Source organism: Lepus europaeus, chromosome 19 (genome assembly GCF_033115175.1).
Source record: "Lepus europaeus isolate LE1 chromosome 19, mLepTim1.pri, whole genome shotgun sequence".
Classification (NCBI taxonomy): domain Eukaryota; kingdom Metazoa; phylum Chordata; class Mammalia; order Lagomorpha; family Leporidae; genus Lepus; species Lepus europaeus.
In genome coordinates this window covers 3,744,796-3,762,001 of record NC_084845.1, presented here as the reverse complement: position 1 = coordinate 3,762,001, position 17,206 = coordinate 3,744,796, and the positions used below count along the sequence as shown (strand labels likewise).

Genomic DNA, 17,206 nt, shown 5'->3' with positions numbered 1-17,206 from the left:
CCCCGCTGCCAAGGCGACAGGGACGTGGGCTGGGTGCAGGGCAGGGACGGGAGAAACCTGGAGGACAGGCATCTGGTCACCACAAGGCACAAAAGCCCCGAGAAATGACAGGTTTCTGAGGGCCCCGTGGGGGGAGCACTTCGGCCCTGGGGAGAACTAAGGAACTGTATTCCAGACCCAACAGCCAACCCTCGACAGGGTTTTGAACACAGGCACGCCACGATCCTACGTTTATTTAAGCCACGCCAGATAACATCAGAATCACACTTCTGTGCCGAGGCCAGATTTCGGGAGCGCCGAGGGCACTGGGGGCACGGAATCCACAGCAGCAGGGGCGGATGTCACGGCAGGGGGAGCCAGAAACCGGTGTGGCACTGGGTTTGCTCATCATGGTGGCTGCTGCCGTGAGTGACCAGGAAGGGGGACGCTGGGCAGCAGAGAGAGGACCTGGGGGGAGGGGCCGAGGGTAGGGAAGCCAAGTTGGGGTATCAGGTAGCCAGCTGGATATGCAAGACGAGCTTGGGGGAGAGGTCAGGGCTGGAAACGTAAGTTTTCGGAAGTGTCAGTGCGTAAGAGACCTTTGGAGCCACAGGACTGGATGAAGGACCTTGGCCAGAGCCTTGGGGGCACCTGTGGCAGGGGAGAAGAGGGAGGAGGTAGCACAGCAGAGCTGAGAAGTGGGCAGGGGGCAGGGGAGTCCCAGAGGGCGAAAGCACAAAGTGTTCCAAGAAGGGGTGTGGCGGCCAGGGCCAAGGCTGGGGAGGGGGGACCCGGAGAGCAGTGACCTTGAGACTGGGTACCCTGGGCATGGGTGACGCCATTCAGGCGAGGGCCGGATGGAATTCCTGCTGGAGGAAGGGGAGAGTGAGGGGACAACAGGAGGAACCCAAGTCCAGCAGTTTTGGGGGGGCATGGAAGTGACATGGACAAGTGAGGATGATGGGCGGGTGGCGTTAGGGCCCGAGCAGGTGCTGTCGTAAGACAGGTACTAGGGCACCCCCGCCCGTCTGCCCGCTCCCAGCTCCTGCAGCCCCTGTGGATCCCATCAGGAGCAGAGAAGAGCAGGGAGGCGCTGACTTATGGAGGCTACGGGGCATTTCCTGAGGACGTCCCCCCCCCCCCGCCCATGCCGGGCCCTGCAGTCTCCGGCCCTGGAGAAGAGGCGGGCACCACACGGAGGGAGGGGGGCCCTGGCGAGGCACGCAGCAGGCTTAGGACACGTGTGGTCACCATCTCACTCCGTCCACTCACAACACCTGCTCCTTCAACCATTCATCCGTTCATTCATGCAGGCCAGGGATGCACACTTGCCAAGGCTGCCTGGGGACCCAGCCTCGCGGTGGGTGCTGCTCCCCATGTCTGGCCTCGCTCCGGACACAGCAGCAGACCCCGGGCCTCCCACAGAGGGGCCCAGAGCGGGGGCGGGGGTGGGCAGCCCATAGCGGTGCAGGAGGAGGTGAGGAGGGGGGTTCCACCTGGGCTGGCTGCCGAGGGCTGCAGGACGCCCTGCTGCCCAGCCACACAGCTGTCCTGTCCCTGCCCCTGGGGGAGCTGGAACTGCATGGACGGCCCCCCGGGGTGCCCGGTCTAATAAAGCTGATGAAGAGGCTGCCCTTCTGGCTCTGTGCCCCCGCCAACCCCGGGATGGGGCCACCCAGCCTTCAGACCCGGGTTTTCCTCTCTGAGACCCAGGGCTCCGGCCCCTCCTCCTGCTCAGACCCAGGGGTCAAGGCCCTCAAACTCCTCCTTCACACTCATAGGTCCAGGGACCTCCAAGCCCCTCCTCCCTCTCCCCAGTATCCAGGCCCACCTCTTCCCTCAGACCTAGCAGCCCAGGCCCCCCCAGCCCCCTCCTCCCTCAGACCCAGGAGTCCAGGCCCCCCCAGCCCCCTCCTCCCTCAGACCCAGGAGTCCAGGCACCCCCAGCCCCTCCTCCTCCCTCAGACCCAGGAGTGCTGGCCCAGCCCCTCCTCCCTCAGACCCAGGGGTCCAGGCCCCCCCAGCCCCCTCCTCCCTCAGACCCAGGAGTCCTGGCCCCCCCAGCCCCTCCTCCCTCAGACCCAGGAGTCCAGGCCCCCCCAGCCCCTCCTCCTCCCTCAGACCCAGGAGTCCTGGCCCCCAGCCCCCTCCTCCCTCAGACCCAGGAGTCCAGGCCCCCCCAGCCCCTCCTCCTCCCTCAGACCCAGGAGTCCTGGCCCCCAGCCCCCTCCTCCCTCAGACTCAGGAGTCCTGGCCTCCAGCCCCTCCTCCCTCAGACCCAGGAGTGCTGGCCCAGCCCCTCCTCCCTCAGACCCAGGGGTCCAGGCCCCCCCAGCCCCCTCCTCCCTCAGACCCAGGAGTCCTGGCCCCCCCAGCCCCTCCTCCCTCAGACCCAGGAGTCCAGGCCCCCCCAGACCCTCCTCCCTCAGACCCAGGAGTCCTGGCCCCCAGCCCCCTCCTCCCTCAGACCCAGGAGCCCAGGCCCCCAGCCCCTCCTCCCTCAGACCCAGGAGCCCAGGCCCCTCAGACTCCGGAGTCCAGATCTCTTTCGTGCCCCTCCACGTGACCTGGCAGTTTGGGCCCGGGGCCGCCTGCTGGGGCGGGAATTCCAGGTTCACCGCCCTGGCCCAACTCCGGTGGCTGGGAAGGGGTCTAGAGTGCTCGCCCCTTAAGGAAATTGAAGTCCCTCGGGCTCCGGCCCCTCCTCCCCGCTCGTCCCCTTAAAATACCCGGGATCCCTATGGCAACCGGCGCCGGGCGACAGGTGTGGGTGTTATTTACGGGGCGCGCCCGAAATAGCCCGGGCCGAGGGTGGGCGGGCGCCGGGCACCGCGAGGCGGCGGGGCCGGGCGGAGCAGGACGGGTCGCAGGCGGCGGGGCGCCCCGGCAGGACAGCGCGGGGGGCCCGGACCAGGGATACCCGGGTGGGAGGCCCGGGGGGCGGGGTGGGGGGCGGAGGGGACTGAGACCCCCTTCCGGGCCTCATCTCTCCTGTGCGGCCTCCTGAGGACCTCAGCTGCCTTTGCGGGACTCCCCTCCGTCCCGCAGCCACGGCGGGCAGCCGCGGTGGCCACCTGCTGGGCTCTTCCGTGCATGGCTCCTGTCCCCTTTGCCTGAGTGCCCGCGGGTCCCCAGCCTGCCCCTCGTCTGTGGGTGCTGGCCCTGCGGCTGCCTCTTAACGCCCAGAAGAAAGCCCACCGGCCCTGGGGACCCCAGTGCCTGCTTCTCCCAGCCCGAGGGGACCCAGACCCCGAGCCTGGCCACATGTCTCCAGTCACACAGGGAGCCCTGGCTGCTCTTCCCGCGTGCCCCAAGCTCTGAGCCTGGTGGGGCACTGGCCACGTGCTCCGGGTCAGCCCACCCAGCTGTGGCTCAAGCCTCCAGCCTCGGCGTTCTCCAGTCTGTGGGATCTGGTGTTTCTTCTCCAAGCCCCAGAAGCCGCCTCGACCCCTCTATTTGAGGTTCCAGCCAGGTCTGGGGCCTTTCGACATCCTGAGAAAGGAAACCCAGCCCCACCCACTCCCTGCAAGCCCTGCGGCTCGGCCGCCTGCCTCGGCTCTGCCTCCCTGGAAGCCGTGCTGCGCCCCGGCCCACCCCGGAAGGACGATGATGTGGTCCAACTTCTTCATGCAGGAGCAGGGCCGGCGTCGGCGGGCTCGGGAGCAGCGGAGGCCCGGGCTGACGCCGGAGCTCGAGGGCAAGGTCAAGCTGGTGCTGCTGCTGGCCGCCGTGGGCGCCACGCTGGCCGTGCTGGCCGTGGGCACCGAGTTCTGGGTGGAGCTCAACACCTACAAGGCCAACGGCAGTGCCGTCTGTGAGGCTGCCCACCTGGGGCTCTGGAAGGTGTGCACCAAGAGACTGTGGCAGGCCGATGTGCCCACAGACAGAGAGACCTGCGGCCCCGCGGAGCTGCCCGGAGGTGAGCGTCCAGGGTGGGGGGCCCGAGGACAGCACTGGCACCCTACAAGGAGCCTGTGCTCCAAGGAGCGATTCAGCTCCCAGAGAGCCTGCAGAGGGAGAGGTAGACGGAGACGTCCCACAGAGTGCGTGACTCTTGCCAACCCCGAGAGAACCTGTGCTTCACAGCTTGTCTGCCGTTACAGCGTGTACCCCAGCTCAGCTGTGCCCCAGCTCTAGCCTGTGCCCCAACTACAGCCTGTGCCCCAACTACAACCTGTACCCAGCTATAACCTGTACCCCAGCTCAGCCTGTGCTCCAGCTATAACCTGTACCCCAGCTCAGCCTGTGCCCCAACTACAACCTGTACCCCAGCTCAGCTGTGCCCCTAGTTACAACCTCTGCCCCAGCTCTAGCCTGTGCCCCAACTACAGCCTGTGCCCCAGCTATAACCTGTACCCCAGCTCAGCCTGTGCCCCTAGTTCTAACCTGTGCCCCAGCTCAGTGTGTGCCCCTATTTACAACCTGTGCCCCAGCTCAGCCTGTGCCCCAGTTATAACCTGTACCCCAGCTCAGCCTGTGCCCCAGCTCAGTGTGTGCCCCTAGTTACAACCTGTACCCCAGCTCAGCCTGTGCCCCAGCTATAACCTGTACCCCAGCTCAGCCTGTGCCCCTAGTTACAACCTGTACCCCAGCTCAGCCCGTGCCCCAGCTATAACCTGTACCCCAGCTCAGCCTGTGCCCCAGTTATAGCCTGTGCCCCAACTACAGCCTGTGCCCCAACTACAGCCTGTGCCCCTAGTTCTAACCTGTGCCCCAGCTCAGTGTGTGCCCCTATTTACAACCTGTGCCCCAGCTCAGCCCGTGCCCCAGCTATAGCCTGTGCCCCTAGTTACAACCTGTGCCCCAGCTATAGCCTGTATCCCAGCTCAGTGTGTGCCCCTAGTTACAACCTGTACCCCAGCTAAGCCTGTTCCCCAGTTATAGCCCGTGCCCCAACTACAACCTGCGACCCAGCTATAACCTGTACCCTAGCTCAACCTGTGCCCCTGGTTACAATTTGTGCTCCCAGCTCAGCATGTGCCCCTAGTTACAATCTGTGCCCCCAGCTCAGCCTGTGCCCCTAGTTACAACCTCTGCCCCAGCTACAACCTGTACCCCAACTACAACCTGTACCCCAGCTCAGCCTGTGCCCCAGCTACAACCTGTACCCCAACTACAACCTGTACCCCAGCTCAGCCTGTGCCCCAGCTACAACCTGTACCCCAACTACAACCTGTACCCCAGCTCAGCCTGTGCCCCTAGTTACAACCTCTGCCCCAGCTCAGCCTGTGCCCCAGTTACAACCTGTGCCCCTAGCTACAACCTGCGCCCCAGTTATAACCTGTGCCCCAGCTCAGCCTGTGCCCCTAGTTACAACCTGTGCCCCAACTACAACCTATGCCCCAGCTATAACCTGTACCCCAGCTCAGCCTATGCCCCTAGTTATAATCTGTACCCCAGCTCAGCATGTTCCCCAGTTATAGCCTGTGCCCCAACTACAATCTGTGCCCCAGCTATAACTTGTACCCTAGCTCAGCCTGTGCCCCTAGTTACTACTTGTGCTCCCAGCTCAGTGTGTGCCCCTAGTTACAACCTGTGCCCCTAGCTACAACCTGTGCCCAGCTCAGCCTGTGCCCCAGCTATAACCTGTACCCTAGCTATAGCCTGTGCCCTTAGTTAAAACCTGTACCCCAGCTCAGCCTGTGCCCTAGCTATAGCCTGTGTCCCAGCTATAACCTGTACCCCAATTACAACCTATGCCCCAACTATAACCTGTACCCCAGCTCAGCCTGTGCCCCAGCTATAACCTGTACACCAGCTCAGCCTGTGCCCCTAGTTACAACCTGTGCCCCAGCTATAACCTGTACCCCAGCTAAGCCTGTGCCCCTAGTTACAACCTGTACCCCAGCTCAGTGTGTGCCCCAGCTCAGCCTGTGCCCCTAGTTACAACCTCTTCCCCAGCTCAGTGTGTGCCCCTAGTTTCAACCTGTGCCCCAGCTCAGCCTGTGCCCCTAGTTACAACCTGTGCTCCTAGCTACAACCTGTGCCCTAGCTATAGCCTGTACCCTAGCTATAACCTTACCCCAGCTCAGTGTGTGCCCCAGCTCAGCCTGTGTCCCAGCTATAACCTGCGCCCCAGCTCAGCCCGAGCCCCAAGGACAGCACTGGCACTCTATAAGGAGCCTGTGCTCCAAGGAGCAATTCAGCTCCCAGAGAGCCTGCAGAGGGAGAGGTAGACGGAGACGTCCCACAGAGTGCGTGACTCTTGCCAACCCCAAGAGAACCTGTGCTTCACAGCTTGTCTGCCGTTACAGCGTGTACCCCAGCTCAGCTGTGCCCCAGCTCTAGCCTGTGCCCCAACTACAGCCTGTGCCCCAACTACAACCTGTACCCCAGCTCAGTGTGTGCCCCTAGTTACAACCTGTACCCCAGCTCAGCTGTGCCCCAGCTATAACCTGTACCCCAGCTCAGCCTGTGCCCCAGCTATAGCCTGTGCCCCAGCTACAACCTGTGCCCCAGCTATAGCCTGTGCCCCAGCTACAACCTGTGCCCCAACTACAGCCTGTGCCCCAGCTATAACCTGTACCCCAGCTCAGCCTGTGCCCGTAGTTACAACCTGTACCCCAGCTAAGCCTGTACCCCTAGTTACAACCTGTACCCCAGCTATAGCCTGTGCCCCAACTACAGCCTGTGCCCCAGCTATAACCTGTACCCCAGCTCAGCCTGTGCCCCTAGTTACAACCTCTGCCCCAGCTAAGCCTGTACCCCTAGTTACAACCTGTACCCCAGCTATAGCCTGTGCCCCAACTACAGCCTGTGCCCCAGCTATAACCTGTACCCCAGCTCAGCCTGTGCCCCTAGTTACAACCTCTGCCCCAGCTAAGCCTGTACCCCTAGTTACAACCTGTACCCCAGCTATAGCCTGTGCCCCAACTACAGCCTGTGCCCCAACTACAACCTATACCCCAGCTCAGACTGTGCCCCAGCTATAACCTGTACCCCAGCTAAGCCTGTGCCCGTAGTTACAACCTCTGCCCCAGGTAAGCCTGTGCCCCTAGTTACAACCTGTGCCCCAGCTATAACCTGTACCCCAGCTAAGCCTGTGCCCCAGCTATAGCCTGTGCCCCAACTACAACTTGTGTCCCTAGTTACAACCTCTTCCCCAGCTCAGTGTGTGCCCCTAGTTACAACCTGTGCCCCAGCTCATCTGTGCCCCAGTTACAACCTGTGCCCCAGCTCAGCCTGTGCCCACATCCCCGAGCGCTGTGTGGTGTCCATACACCAGTGTGTTTTCCTAGAGAAAGCTTGGCTGTGTCCCCAGACCCAGCTGGTGCTCTCAAGCTGTACTCACCCCGACAGCCTGCACTCCCGAGACAGCCGTGTGCCCTGTACCCATGCCCAGGGACCACCTGTGCCCCTGTGGAGACTGCCTGCATCTCCATCCCACGAGCCCTGGGGAGAGAGACCACCCTGACATCTGCCCACACAGTCTACCCCACGAAGCCATGCACAGATGGCTCCCGGCATCCCAGGACGGACCTGGTGCCTGTGGAGCAATGCTCATTTCCTCTCCCAGTCCCCTCGAAATGCCCAGAGTGGACGGCCCAGCCCCTCTCGCTGTGCCCTGCTGACACCCCGCATCACCTCTTTCCTGCACCGTGGTCCTCTCACCCCTTGGGCTGTCACAAAGGACCATAGCCTCCTTACTGAGCCCTCACCTCTGCACCCCCCCACCCCTGTCCCAACCTCCTGAGGCCACCTCCCAGTCCCACTTCAGGGTCCAAAGACCACCCCTTGGCCGCCCAGGGCGATACCCACCTTTGGGCTTCTGCTCGGGGGATGCCACATCCTTTGGCGCCAAGATGCAGGATGTCCTAAGTAATTAGCAGCTGGCGAGGGATGCCAGACAGCCGCCTTGTTCCGGGGGGGCGGGCGTGGACCCTGCGTCCCCTCTGACTCTGAGATCCCCTGCAGCCTCACAGCTGCCCCCTGCACCTTCCCCACCCCCCCGCGCCAGCAACCGTGCCTGTGTCCTCTGCCTTCCTGTTCCTCTTCTGCGTGGGGATGTCCTTTGGCTCCTCCCCAGGCTGCACGGCCCCTCCCTGGCTTCCTTTACCCCTGCCCTCTGCCTGCCTTCTCCGGTGCTGTGCCTCAGTTTCCCCCATATAGAGTCAGAGGGTGGCTCAGACTTGGTGGCTCCTGCAGGAACTTCTGGCTGTAAAACCCAGCTTAGAAAGAGCCCTTTTTGGAAAGGGGCTTGAGGTTTCTTGGGTTTAAGTATACCTAGTTGAATGAATCCTCAGGTTATACAGCAAAATGTTGTGCTTTGTTTTACGTTATTATTATTTTTTTTAAATCTCTAACTCAGCTCTTTAATCTGTTAGACAAATGTGGATGTGTATTGTGACTTGCATAAGATATAGTGTTAGTTTATGTGCATATGGTTTTTAAAGATTTATTTATTTATTTGAAAGGGAGAGTTATGGGGGGGACTTCCATCCACAGATTCACTCCCCAAATGGTGGCAGTGGCTGGGGTTGGGACCAGGCTGGAGCCAGGAGCTTCATCTAGGTCTCCCACATGGGCGCAGGGGCCCAAGCACTTGGGCCATCTCCCACTGCTTTCCCAGGTCATAGCAGAGAGCTGGATAGGAGGCGGAGCAGCCGGGACTCGAACCAGCGCCCATATGAAATGCTGGTGTCACAGGTGGCGGTTTTACCCACTACGCCACAGCAGCGGCCCCTGGGAAACACAATTTTCTGGCGCAGGCTGGCGCGTGTGTGGCCATCATTGGCTGAAATGCTACGCGATGGCTGTGGCTGTGCTGCCTTTCCCTGAGCGAGTGCGAGAGCTTCCCACTTCGGCCAGTTCCAGTTCGCAGTCCTGGTGGTTCCCTCTCATCCTCCGCCCCTTCTGCCAGCGTCCCTGGGCGGGGGCAGCCCCTCCCCGCGGGCTCCGGCGCGTGCCTTTGGCACCTGCTCTCTGCATCGCCATTCATGTCCTGTGCCCACTGCGCACTGGGTCAGCGCCGTCCTCCTGCCAGCCCTTTGTGAACTGCAGACGGGGCTCCCTCCCGAGAGGGAGAGCTGTTCCCAGCGCGCAGCCCTCTGTCTCCGGTGTCTGCGTGTCCTCTGCTGAATAAAGCCAGTGTCCTGTCTGATCCCAGCGGGCCCTCAGCCGCCGGGAAGAGATCACCGTCTCGCTTTTCAGGTGTTCGGGCAGCCACAGATCTGGACCTCAGAGCTGGGAGCTGGACCCCGGCTCCTGGATGCGGGCCTGGGGGCAGGTGGTACCCGTGTCTGAGCGTTTCCAGTGTCTCCTTCTTAGGCTCCCGTGAGCCTCATTCAGGGTCCAGCCCTGAGCTTTCCCAGGATGCCACTCGTCATGGCCTCCCTCCCTCCCTCTCTCCCCCACAGAAGCAAACTGCACCTATTTTAAATTCTTCACCACGGGGGAGAACGCCCGTATCTTCCAGAGAACCACCAAGAAAGGTGAGCACCCTCCGTGGGGGAGGGGTGGGGTCCCGGCTCTCCCCCCAGGGACACAGGCTGAGCGTTGGCCTCTGCAGAAGTCACCTCTCTGGGGAGCGATGGCACAGGGTCAGCAGCAGGGGACGTGGTTCTCCAGATCCCGGTGCCCTGGGACTGTGCCCAGTGCTGTGTGACTGCAGGTGAGCCACAGCCCCGTCTGTGTCTATCTGCACGCCAGCATCTCATGGACGCGCCCTCGCCACAGGCAAACTGCGGGGTCTCTGTGCTCCCCGTGCCTCCGTGTCCCCACCAGGACTGGGGTCTCGGCAAGGATTCCGTGACCCAGGGCAGAGCCTGGGCTATGAGGCCCTTCCTTTCCCTGCCCCTCCCTTCTTTTCTGCCCTGGTGCCGTGTGAGCCCAGGCAGGCCCCCGTGCACCTGTGAGGTAGCTAAAGAATCCTGGTGCACACCCAGGGGACACTGGCTGGGTGCCGGTGGGTGCCCTGTACCTCCTAGACGCCTATATGCCGGAGAGGGATTTTGATCCAGACTTTCTGGGGGAGGGAGCTGAGGGCTGAGGGAGTGACTGCCCGGATCTGCAGGTGGGAAGTGAGAACCCCAGCCCCATAAGGCACTGCCTTTGCACGGCCTTGCGTACGCCCCACTGACTTAGTGTCTCCGCTCCATATATAAATTCGAGCCCGATGATGAGTCACAGCCAGTCATTCCCATATCTTTCCAACCTGCCCGGCCCCTCTTCGCTCTGTGGCCCTGTCTGAGCCTCAGTTCCAGCAGCGGCGGCAGTAGACACCCCAGGCTGGATGGCATAGAGAGCTCCCCTGTTGTTCGGAATCATCTTCCCGGCTCTGGGCCCCTGCAGGGGAGCCCTTCATTCCCTCTATCCCACATGCTCCACTTTTCCCCCTGCCGTCCTCACAGAGGTCAGCGTGGCAGCTGCAGTGACAGCCGTGCTGGGCCTGGCAGTCATGGCCCTGGGGTGCCTCTCTGTCATCATGGTGCTCAGTAAAGGTGCAGAGTTCCTGCTCCGAGTGGCAGCTGTGTGCTTTGGCCTCTCAGGTGAGGGATGAGAGCTCGAAGGCTGAGGATATTGGATGATGCAAGGTGGGATGTCCCAGCACCATTGCATGCTGGGAGGAGAGATGTCCAAGCACTGTTGCATGCTGGGAGGTGGGATGTCCAAGCATCATTGCATGCTGGGAGGTGGGAATGTCCAAGCACCATTGCATGCTGGGAGGAGAGACATCCAAGCACTGTTGCATGCTGGGAGGTGGGATGTCCAAGCACCATTGCATGCTGGGAAGAGAGATGTCCCAGCATTGTTGCACGCTGGGAGGTAGGAATGTCCAAGCCCTGTTGCATGATGGAAGGAGGGTTGTCCAAGCACTGTTGAATCCTGGGAGGTGGAGGAAGCCCAAGAATTCTAGGAGGGTCAGAGATGGGAGAATTTCCAAGCTCTGTTGCTGGCTGAAGATGGGAGGATTTACAGAGTTTTAGGTCTGGATCCAGGCTCTCCAAGCACTGTTGTAAGATAGGAGATGGGGGAAGCTCGAGGACCATGGGAGTCTCTAAAATGGGAACGTTCTAAGCCCTGGTGTTGGCTGGGAATTGGGAATCCAAACACTTTCTTGGATTCGGACCTGGAGTCTGTAAGCACTGTTGCATGCTGGGACGCAGGGGCAGATCTCCAAGCACTGTTGCATGCTGGGAAGTAGGGGACAGTCTCCAAGCACTGTTGCATGCTGGGATGCCAGGGAAGACCCAGGGCTGTAGCACGGTCGGAAATGGGAGAGTTCCAAGTGTCGCGCTGATTGGGAGAGAAAATGTCTCCAGTGTTTTTGGATTTAGACCTGGACTCTGCAAAGGTGTTGCATTCTTGGAGTTGTGAAAAGTGGCGCTCAGTGATAAAACTTGAGTCCATGTCAGTCTAGCTCAAATCTGTGTAGTAGCTTTACTAGGTGTAGACGACTCTTCACTGTGGAGAAGAGAAAATCAAGGCCCAGAGAAGTGAGGTTGAATCACTCACGGTCACAACCAGTGATGGTGGAGATGGGAGCTGAAACTAAGTCTGCATAGTCCAAAACACGTCTCCTTTCACTGCACTCGGGGGCTCTGTCCTGTGGGATCTCGGTAGGCTCGGGGCGTGGGTGGTGGGGTGCGTGCGGAGCTAGCGGTCAGCTGGGCTGGGTTCTGGCCCAGGCTGTCCCTGAATCACTGTGTGACCTTGCATGCAAGATGCAGCCGGGGCATTCAGGAGCAGGCTTGAATGGAACCCAGCGATGGGCACATTCTTACCGTTGTCTCCCTGGAAGGAGGAGAAACCCAGTCACCCCTTTTCCTTTCGTTCAGTTAGCCATTACTGCACACACGTGTGCCTGCATGCAGGCCGTGTGCATGTAGCATCATCAGAGTGTGCAGGGAGGGAAGGCTGTGCCCTCGGGAAGGCGCGGGTCTGGCTGAGAGCAGAGGACTGCCACCGGAAGTCCCAGTTACAAGCTGCAGGAAGGGCTGGCAAGGAAGTGAGGCTTCTCGGGGCTTCTCGGGGCGTGCGGGGTTCAGCACTGGGTTCCCTGGGGGCAGTCGGAGGAGGCCTCTCCGCGGCGCCGGGGGCACCAGGGATCTCAGCACCAGCTCGGTGGATTTGACCCTGAAGGGAAACCAGTGTGATTGGAGCGTGGCCCAGGGGATTCGGTAGAGAATCTGGAAGATCCGGGTTGGGGTCCGATGCCTTAAAAGCTGTGTGATTTGGGTGAAACACTTTCCCTCTCTGGGGCTTAAGTCTCCTCCCACTCGTGAACTCATTGACCCGAGAGTCCACTCACGTGTCTCTCCGATGATCCACCGGTTCCCTCCCCTGCCGCGTCCCCTTCCTGTCTTCCTTTTGTCTTCTCTGCTACCCTCTTCCCCTCCCCCACCCTCCACCTGTTCTATCCATCTGTGTGTCCATCCGTTCATCCAGCAAACATCTCTGTAACACCTAAGTCAGCCTTACCAGGCACCCCTGGGAAGAGATGGCACCTGTTCTTGGGCTGTACGGCTCGGTAGGAACTGGGTGCCAGGGTCATTAGCAAACTCACACCTTGTCACTCCTGGGAGAGCCGCGGAAGTGTGGCCATCACGGGGGTTTCTGAGCGTCTTGGGCACAGAAGCGATGGTGGATGTCAGGCGGCCATGGCTGTGGTGGTGTTGGGTTTCAGGGGCCAGATGGGGACCTGGGGTCTCCCAGATCTAGGGGCTCATTTAGGTTAGGCGATTGTTCCTCTCCAAGAAACAACCACCTGAATGGCAGGTTCTCCTGGGAGAGAGAAATTAGGTGAGTGGACAATAAGTACATGGACCAAACGGAACGTGAAGAGGACAGGAGAGCGAGCTGGGGGCAGAGGTCAGGCACGGGCTTGGGAGGGAGGATCACCTGGGCAGAGGCGTGGCGGAGGGCAGTCAGGCAGGCGCCGTTTCATCCAGCCTGCTGGCCCTCAGGCTTGGAAGAACCGGTGCCCCTGGAGACCTGGGAGCAGTCGTGGGGGGAGCCGCTCCTCCTGGCTTGGGGGCAGGCAGGGCCTGTGTGAGTGACACCAGGAAGTCGGGGTGCGCCGGGTGTGGCCGCAGCTCCGCCGTGGAGTGGGGATCGTGACAGGTGCACCTGCCGCACAGGGTCACAGGGAGCCGGCGAGCTTCGGAGGCATTGGGTAAGAGTCCTGTGTCAAGATCAGGGGTCAGGGAAACACCCTCCCCCACTCGCTTTGCTGTTCGCCCCATGAGCTCAGCAGCAGGGTAGACCACCAGGAGAACTGGCATGGAATAGTCAAGATGCCAGGGCCGCATGGGGCTTTCCTGACGCATGACTCACAGAGCCATCAGCACCCACCACGCCACCCCGAGGCCCTACGTTTCTGACTCAGGCCTTGGGCCAGAAATGAGAAAGTGCCCCTCCCCCACCGCCAGCCACACCCACCCACAGGCCCTGGGACCTGGCTCCGCACCTCCCACGCGACTCCACCACCTCAGGACACCACCCCGTTTTCCTGTGGCCTCCTGGCCTCCCCCTGCACACACACACCCCCCACCCGCCCGCCCTCCTCCAGGCCTGCAGATCAGATCACAGGGGCCGCTGCCGCCGGTGAATCCCCACCTGGCTCCGTCTGCGTGGCCATGCGGGCCTCCTTGCTGGGGCCCAGACGCTCCAAGCTCGTGCCTCCCTCGGACCCCTGCTGCCTCCGGGGTCTGGAACGTTCTCCCACCATCTCCCCATGTGGCCCGATTCCTGCTATCACCCCGTCACTGCTCGGGGGGAGCAGCTCCGACCTCCTGGCCTAACAGAGGCCCTCTGGGTGGGCGTTGCGGCACAGGGGGTGAAGCGCAGCTGGGGACACCCACATCCTTTATGGGGCGCCAGTCCCAGGGAGCCCCAGGTGCTCTGCTTCTGACCCAACTTCCTGCTGAAGTGCCTGGGAGTCAGCAGGCGGTGCTCAAGCACTTGGGGCGCTGCCGCCCACCTGGGAGACCCGGAGGGAGCTCTTGGCTCCTGCTCCTGGCTTTGGCCTGGTCCAGCCCTGGCTGCTGCAGGCACTTGGGGAGTAAGCCAGTGGATAAAAGAGCCATCTCTCTCTGTGTGTCTCGCTCTTTCTCCCTCTCTCTCTGTCTCTCTCTCTCTCTGGAGCTCACTCCTCTCTCTCCCTCTCCCTCTCTTCCTCTCTCTCTCCCCCTTATAGCCAGCTGGGCCCTTACCTTGTCTAATTTGTGTAAGATTTATTTATTTATGGGCCGGCGCCGCGGCTCACTAGGCTAATCCTCCGCCTTGCGGCGCCAGCACACCGGGTTCTAGTCCCGGTCGGGGCACCGGATTCTGTCCCGGTTGCCCCTCTTCCAGGCCAGCTCTCTGCTGTGGCCAGGGAGTGCAGTGGAGGATGGCCCAAGTGCTTGGGCCCTGCACCCCATGGGAGACCAGGAGAAGCACCTGGCTCCTGCCATCGGATCAGCGCGGTGCGCTGGCTGCAGCACGCCAACCACGGCGGCTATTGGAGGGTGAACCAACAGCAAAAGGAAGACCTTTCTCTCTGTCTCTCTCTCACTGTCCACTCTGCCTGTCAAAAAAAAAAAAAAAAAAGATTTATTTATTTATTTGAAATGCAGAATCAGAGAGAGAGAATAAGATTTTCCATCCGCTGGATGCCTACAACAGTCAGAGCTGGGCCAATCCAGACCCAGGAGCCTCATCTCGGTCTCCCACGCAGGTGCAGGGGCCCAAGCACTCGGGCCGTCCTCCACTGCTTTTCCAAGTGCATTAGCAGGGAGCTGGGTCAGAAGCAGAGCAGCCGGATTGTGAGCCAGCACCCACCTGGGATGCCAGTGCCACAGGTGGTGGCTTGACCTGCTACGCCACAGCACCGGCCCCTACCTTGTCTTATTTTTACTCTTAGCGTTGGTCAGTACCCAGAGTTACCCACTCACGTCTGCACTCCTGTGCTCAGGCTGCCATAATGAACGCCGGGAGATGGTGTGGATCAGAATCGAGGTCCTCACGGTCCGGAGCCTGAAGTCCCGGCCGAGGCTGAGGCTGGGCCGCTTCCTTCTGAGGCCTCTACGTGGCTTGGGTCCTCCCCCTGAGGCCTCACGTGGTCCCCACGCACCCACCCCGGCCTGTCCCCCTCCCAGGTCTTTTGAGGGCCCTGCTGCCTGGGGGCGCACTCGCACGCCCTCGCTCTAACTCAGCAACCTGGTTAGGGGCCACCTTGGAATCTGGTCTCCTGACCAGGCATCTCCCTGGCGACCATCCTGCACCCTCTGCGAGGGACATGGCCACTCTGGGCCCTGTCTTTGCAGCAAGAGCTCAGTTAGGACCTGGTGAATGGTGGGGCGGGGGGGGGGGGGGGGCACAACATCGCGAGAGCCGGCCCTGGTCGGAGGGTGCACAGTGCCGCCTCCCTGTGCCGGTTCCATGGCCTGAGCCACAGCGCAGGGTCCAGGAGGCTGGGTTCTCAGGGCAGCTGCAGCGGGGGAACGAGGCTGAGGTTGGGGCTGGGCTGCAGGGTAAGGAGGACCAGGACAGCATCAGTCAGAGTGCGCAGGCCGGCCCCGCCCTGCTGCAAGTCCCTTTACCCTTTCTACCCTCCCGAGGTTTCTCAAATGACAGCGATCTTGTTAACATTTCTGCTTATCCTGGGGACAGGAGGGGACCGGGCAGGTCCGCTCCTCGGGCCCCTGGTTGCTGGTGTGCGCCGGCCTGCGCCGTGCCTCTGCCCCTGCTCACCGACCCCTGTGGTGAGCCGCCTTCCGTCTGTGCATCATCCGTCTCCTGCCCGGGGAACAGAAGCCCCACGGGGAGGGCTGTGGCTGTCTTGTTCCTTCCTTCTCTTCTCTTCGGCCGTTTTCTCTAAGATCACAGTGCACTGCGGCCTGGCTGCTTCTCTTTCTGCCTGGCGCTCATCACTCCTCAGAGAACGCCTGTGTGCTTCTTCATTCCCGATTCACTTTCTTAAAACAAGCTGTGAGGAAATACGTCGAACGTGACGTTTGCCACTGTCACAGTCTTTATTTTTTAAAGATGTATGTGATGTATTTGGAATGCTGAGAGGGATGGAGGCAGAGAGAGAGAGAGAGAGAGAGAGAGAGCCTCCATCCACCTCTCAAATGGCCACAGCGGCCAGGGCTGGGCCAGGCTGGAGCCAGGAGCTCCATCTGGGTCTCCCAGGCCCTTGGGCCACGTGCTGCTGCTTTCCCAGGCGCACAGCAGGGAGCTGCGTGGGGAGGAAGGCTCTGCACCTTCTCAGCTCCACTGTCCCATCCCCTCCCTGCAGCCCCTGGCCGCCCCCACCCCACGTCTCCCCTCTCTGTGGGTTTGTGTCTTGCTCTGAGTTTACCTCCTGCTCCCAGAGTGGCCAGTGACGTAGGAGGTGTTTAGTGAGCACGGGTGTCCCTTGGTATGGAGGACTCTAGGCTCCGGGACTCACCGCCATGGGCACCCCCCCCTACTTCCAGTCATCACTAGATAACTTGTCATTACGTCGGTAAGCCGTATTAGCTATGTAAATACGAGAGGACTTCAGTTTGTGAGGGTGGAATTAAAAGTTGAGTGCATTTGGGTGCGAATGAGGTAGAAATCCATGTGTGATGCCAGACATGCCCGTCGTGAGAGAGCTGTGCTTCCGCACCCCAAGACTTGCCCTCAGGTCCCCCCAGCCCCTGTGTTCTTTGGGGGACCTGGGACAGGGGTGCACAGGCTGCACCTGCTAGGCAGAGATGCAGCCAGGCTCCTGAGGTGTGGTTGCACCCATCAATGGCTACAGGGGTGCAAGCGGCAGGGGGGGCCTCGCTGGCTCCGTGGCGGGGGCAGGAGGAGACCCTGAGCCCGGCTGCCTCTCTCCTCTCTCCGCAGGCCTGCTGCTACTGGTGAGCCTGGAGGTGTTCCGCCATTCCGTGCGTGCCCTGCTCCAGGGGGCCAGCCCCGAGCCCCCCGCGGCCCCACCGCTGGCCTTCGAGTACTCGTGGTCCCTGGGCTGCGGCCTGGGCGCCGGCCTCATCCTGCTGCTGGCCGGCGTCTGCTTCCTGCTGCTCACCCTGCCCGCCCAGCCCTGGGGCTCCCTCTGTGTGAAGCGGGGGCCGGGGGCCACCTAGGAGAGCCAGCGGCCTGCTTCCTCAAGGCCTCCTCTTCCTCCCGTGACCCTCCCTGTCGGGCCCCACCCCGTGTCCTCACCTTTCCTCTGTGACCGTGGCTTTCCTCTGTGGCTGGATTGGAGTGGCTTGCGCGTGGGAGGGGCTGAGGCTTTTTGCAAACGAGGGTCCCCAGGGAAGGCCGGTGGGGA

General features: G+C 61.5%; 1 protein-coding gene across 1 annotated transcript; it reads left to right on the top strand.

The window, feature by feature from the left end:
- Positions 1-3,051: 3,051 nt before the first annotated feature.
- On the top strand, positions 3,052-17,206 carry CACNG6 (calcium voltage-gated channel auxiliary subunit gamma 6). The gene is made up of 4 exons (XM_062177716.1): positions 3,052-3,898; positions 9,336-9,410; positions 10,329-10,466; positions 16,780-17,206. Exons 1-4 carry the CDS (start codon positions 3,586-3,588, stop codon positions 17,016-17,018), a joined length of 765 nt encoding a protein of 254 aa, XP_062033700.1. The 5' UTR covers positions 3,052-3,585; the 3' UTR covers positions 17,019-17,206.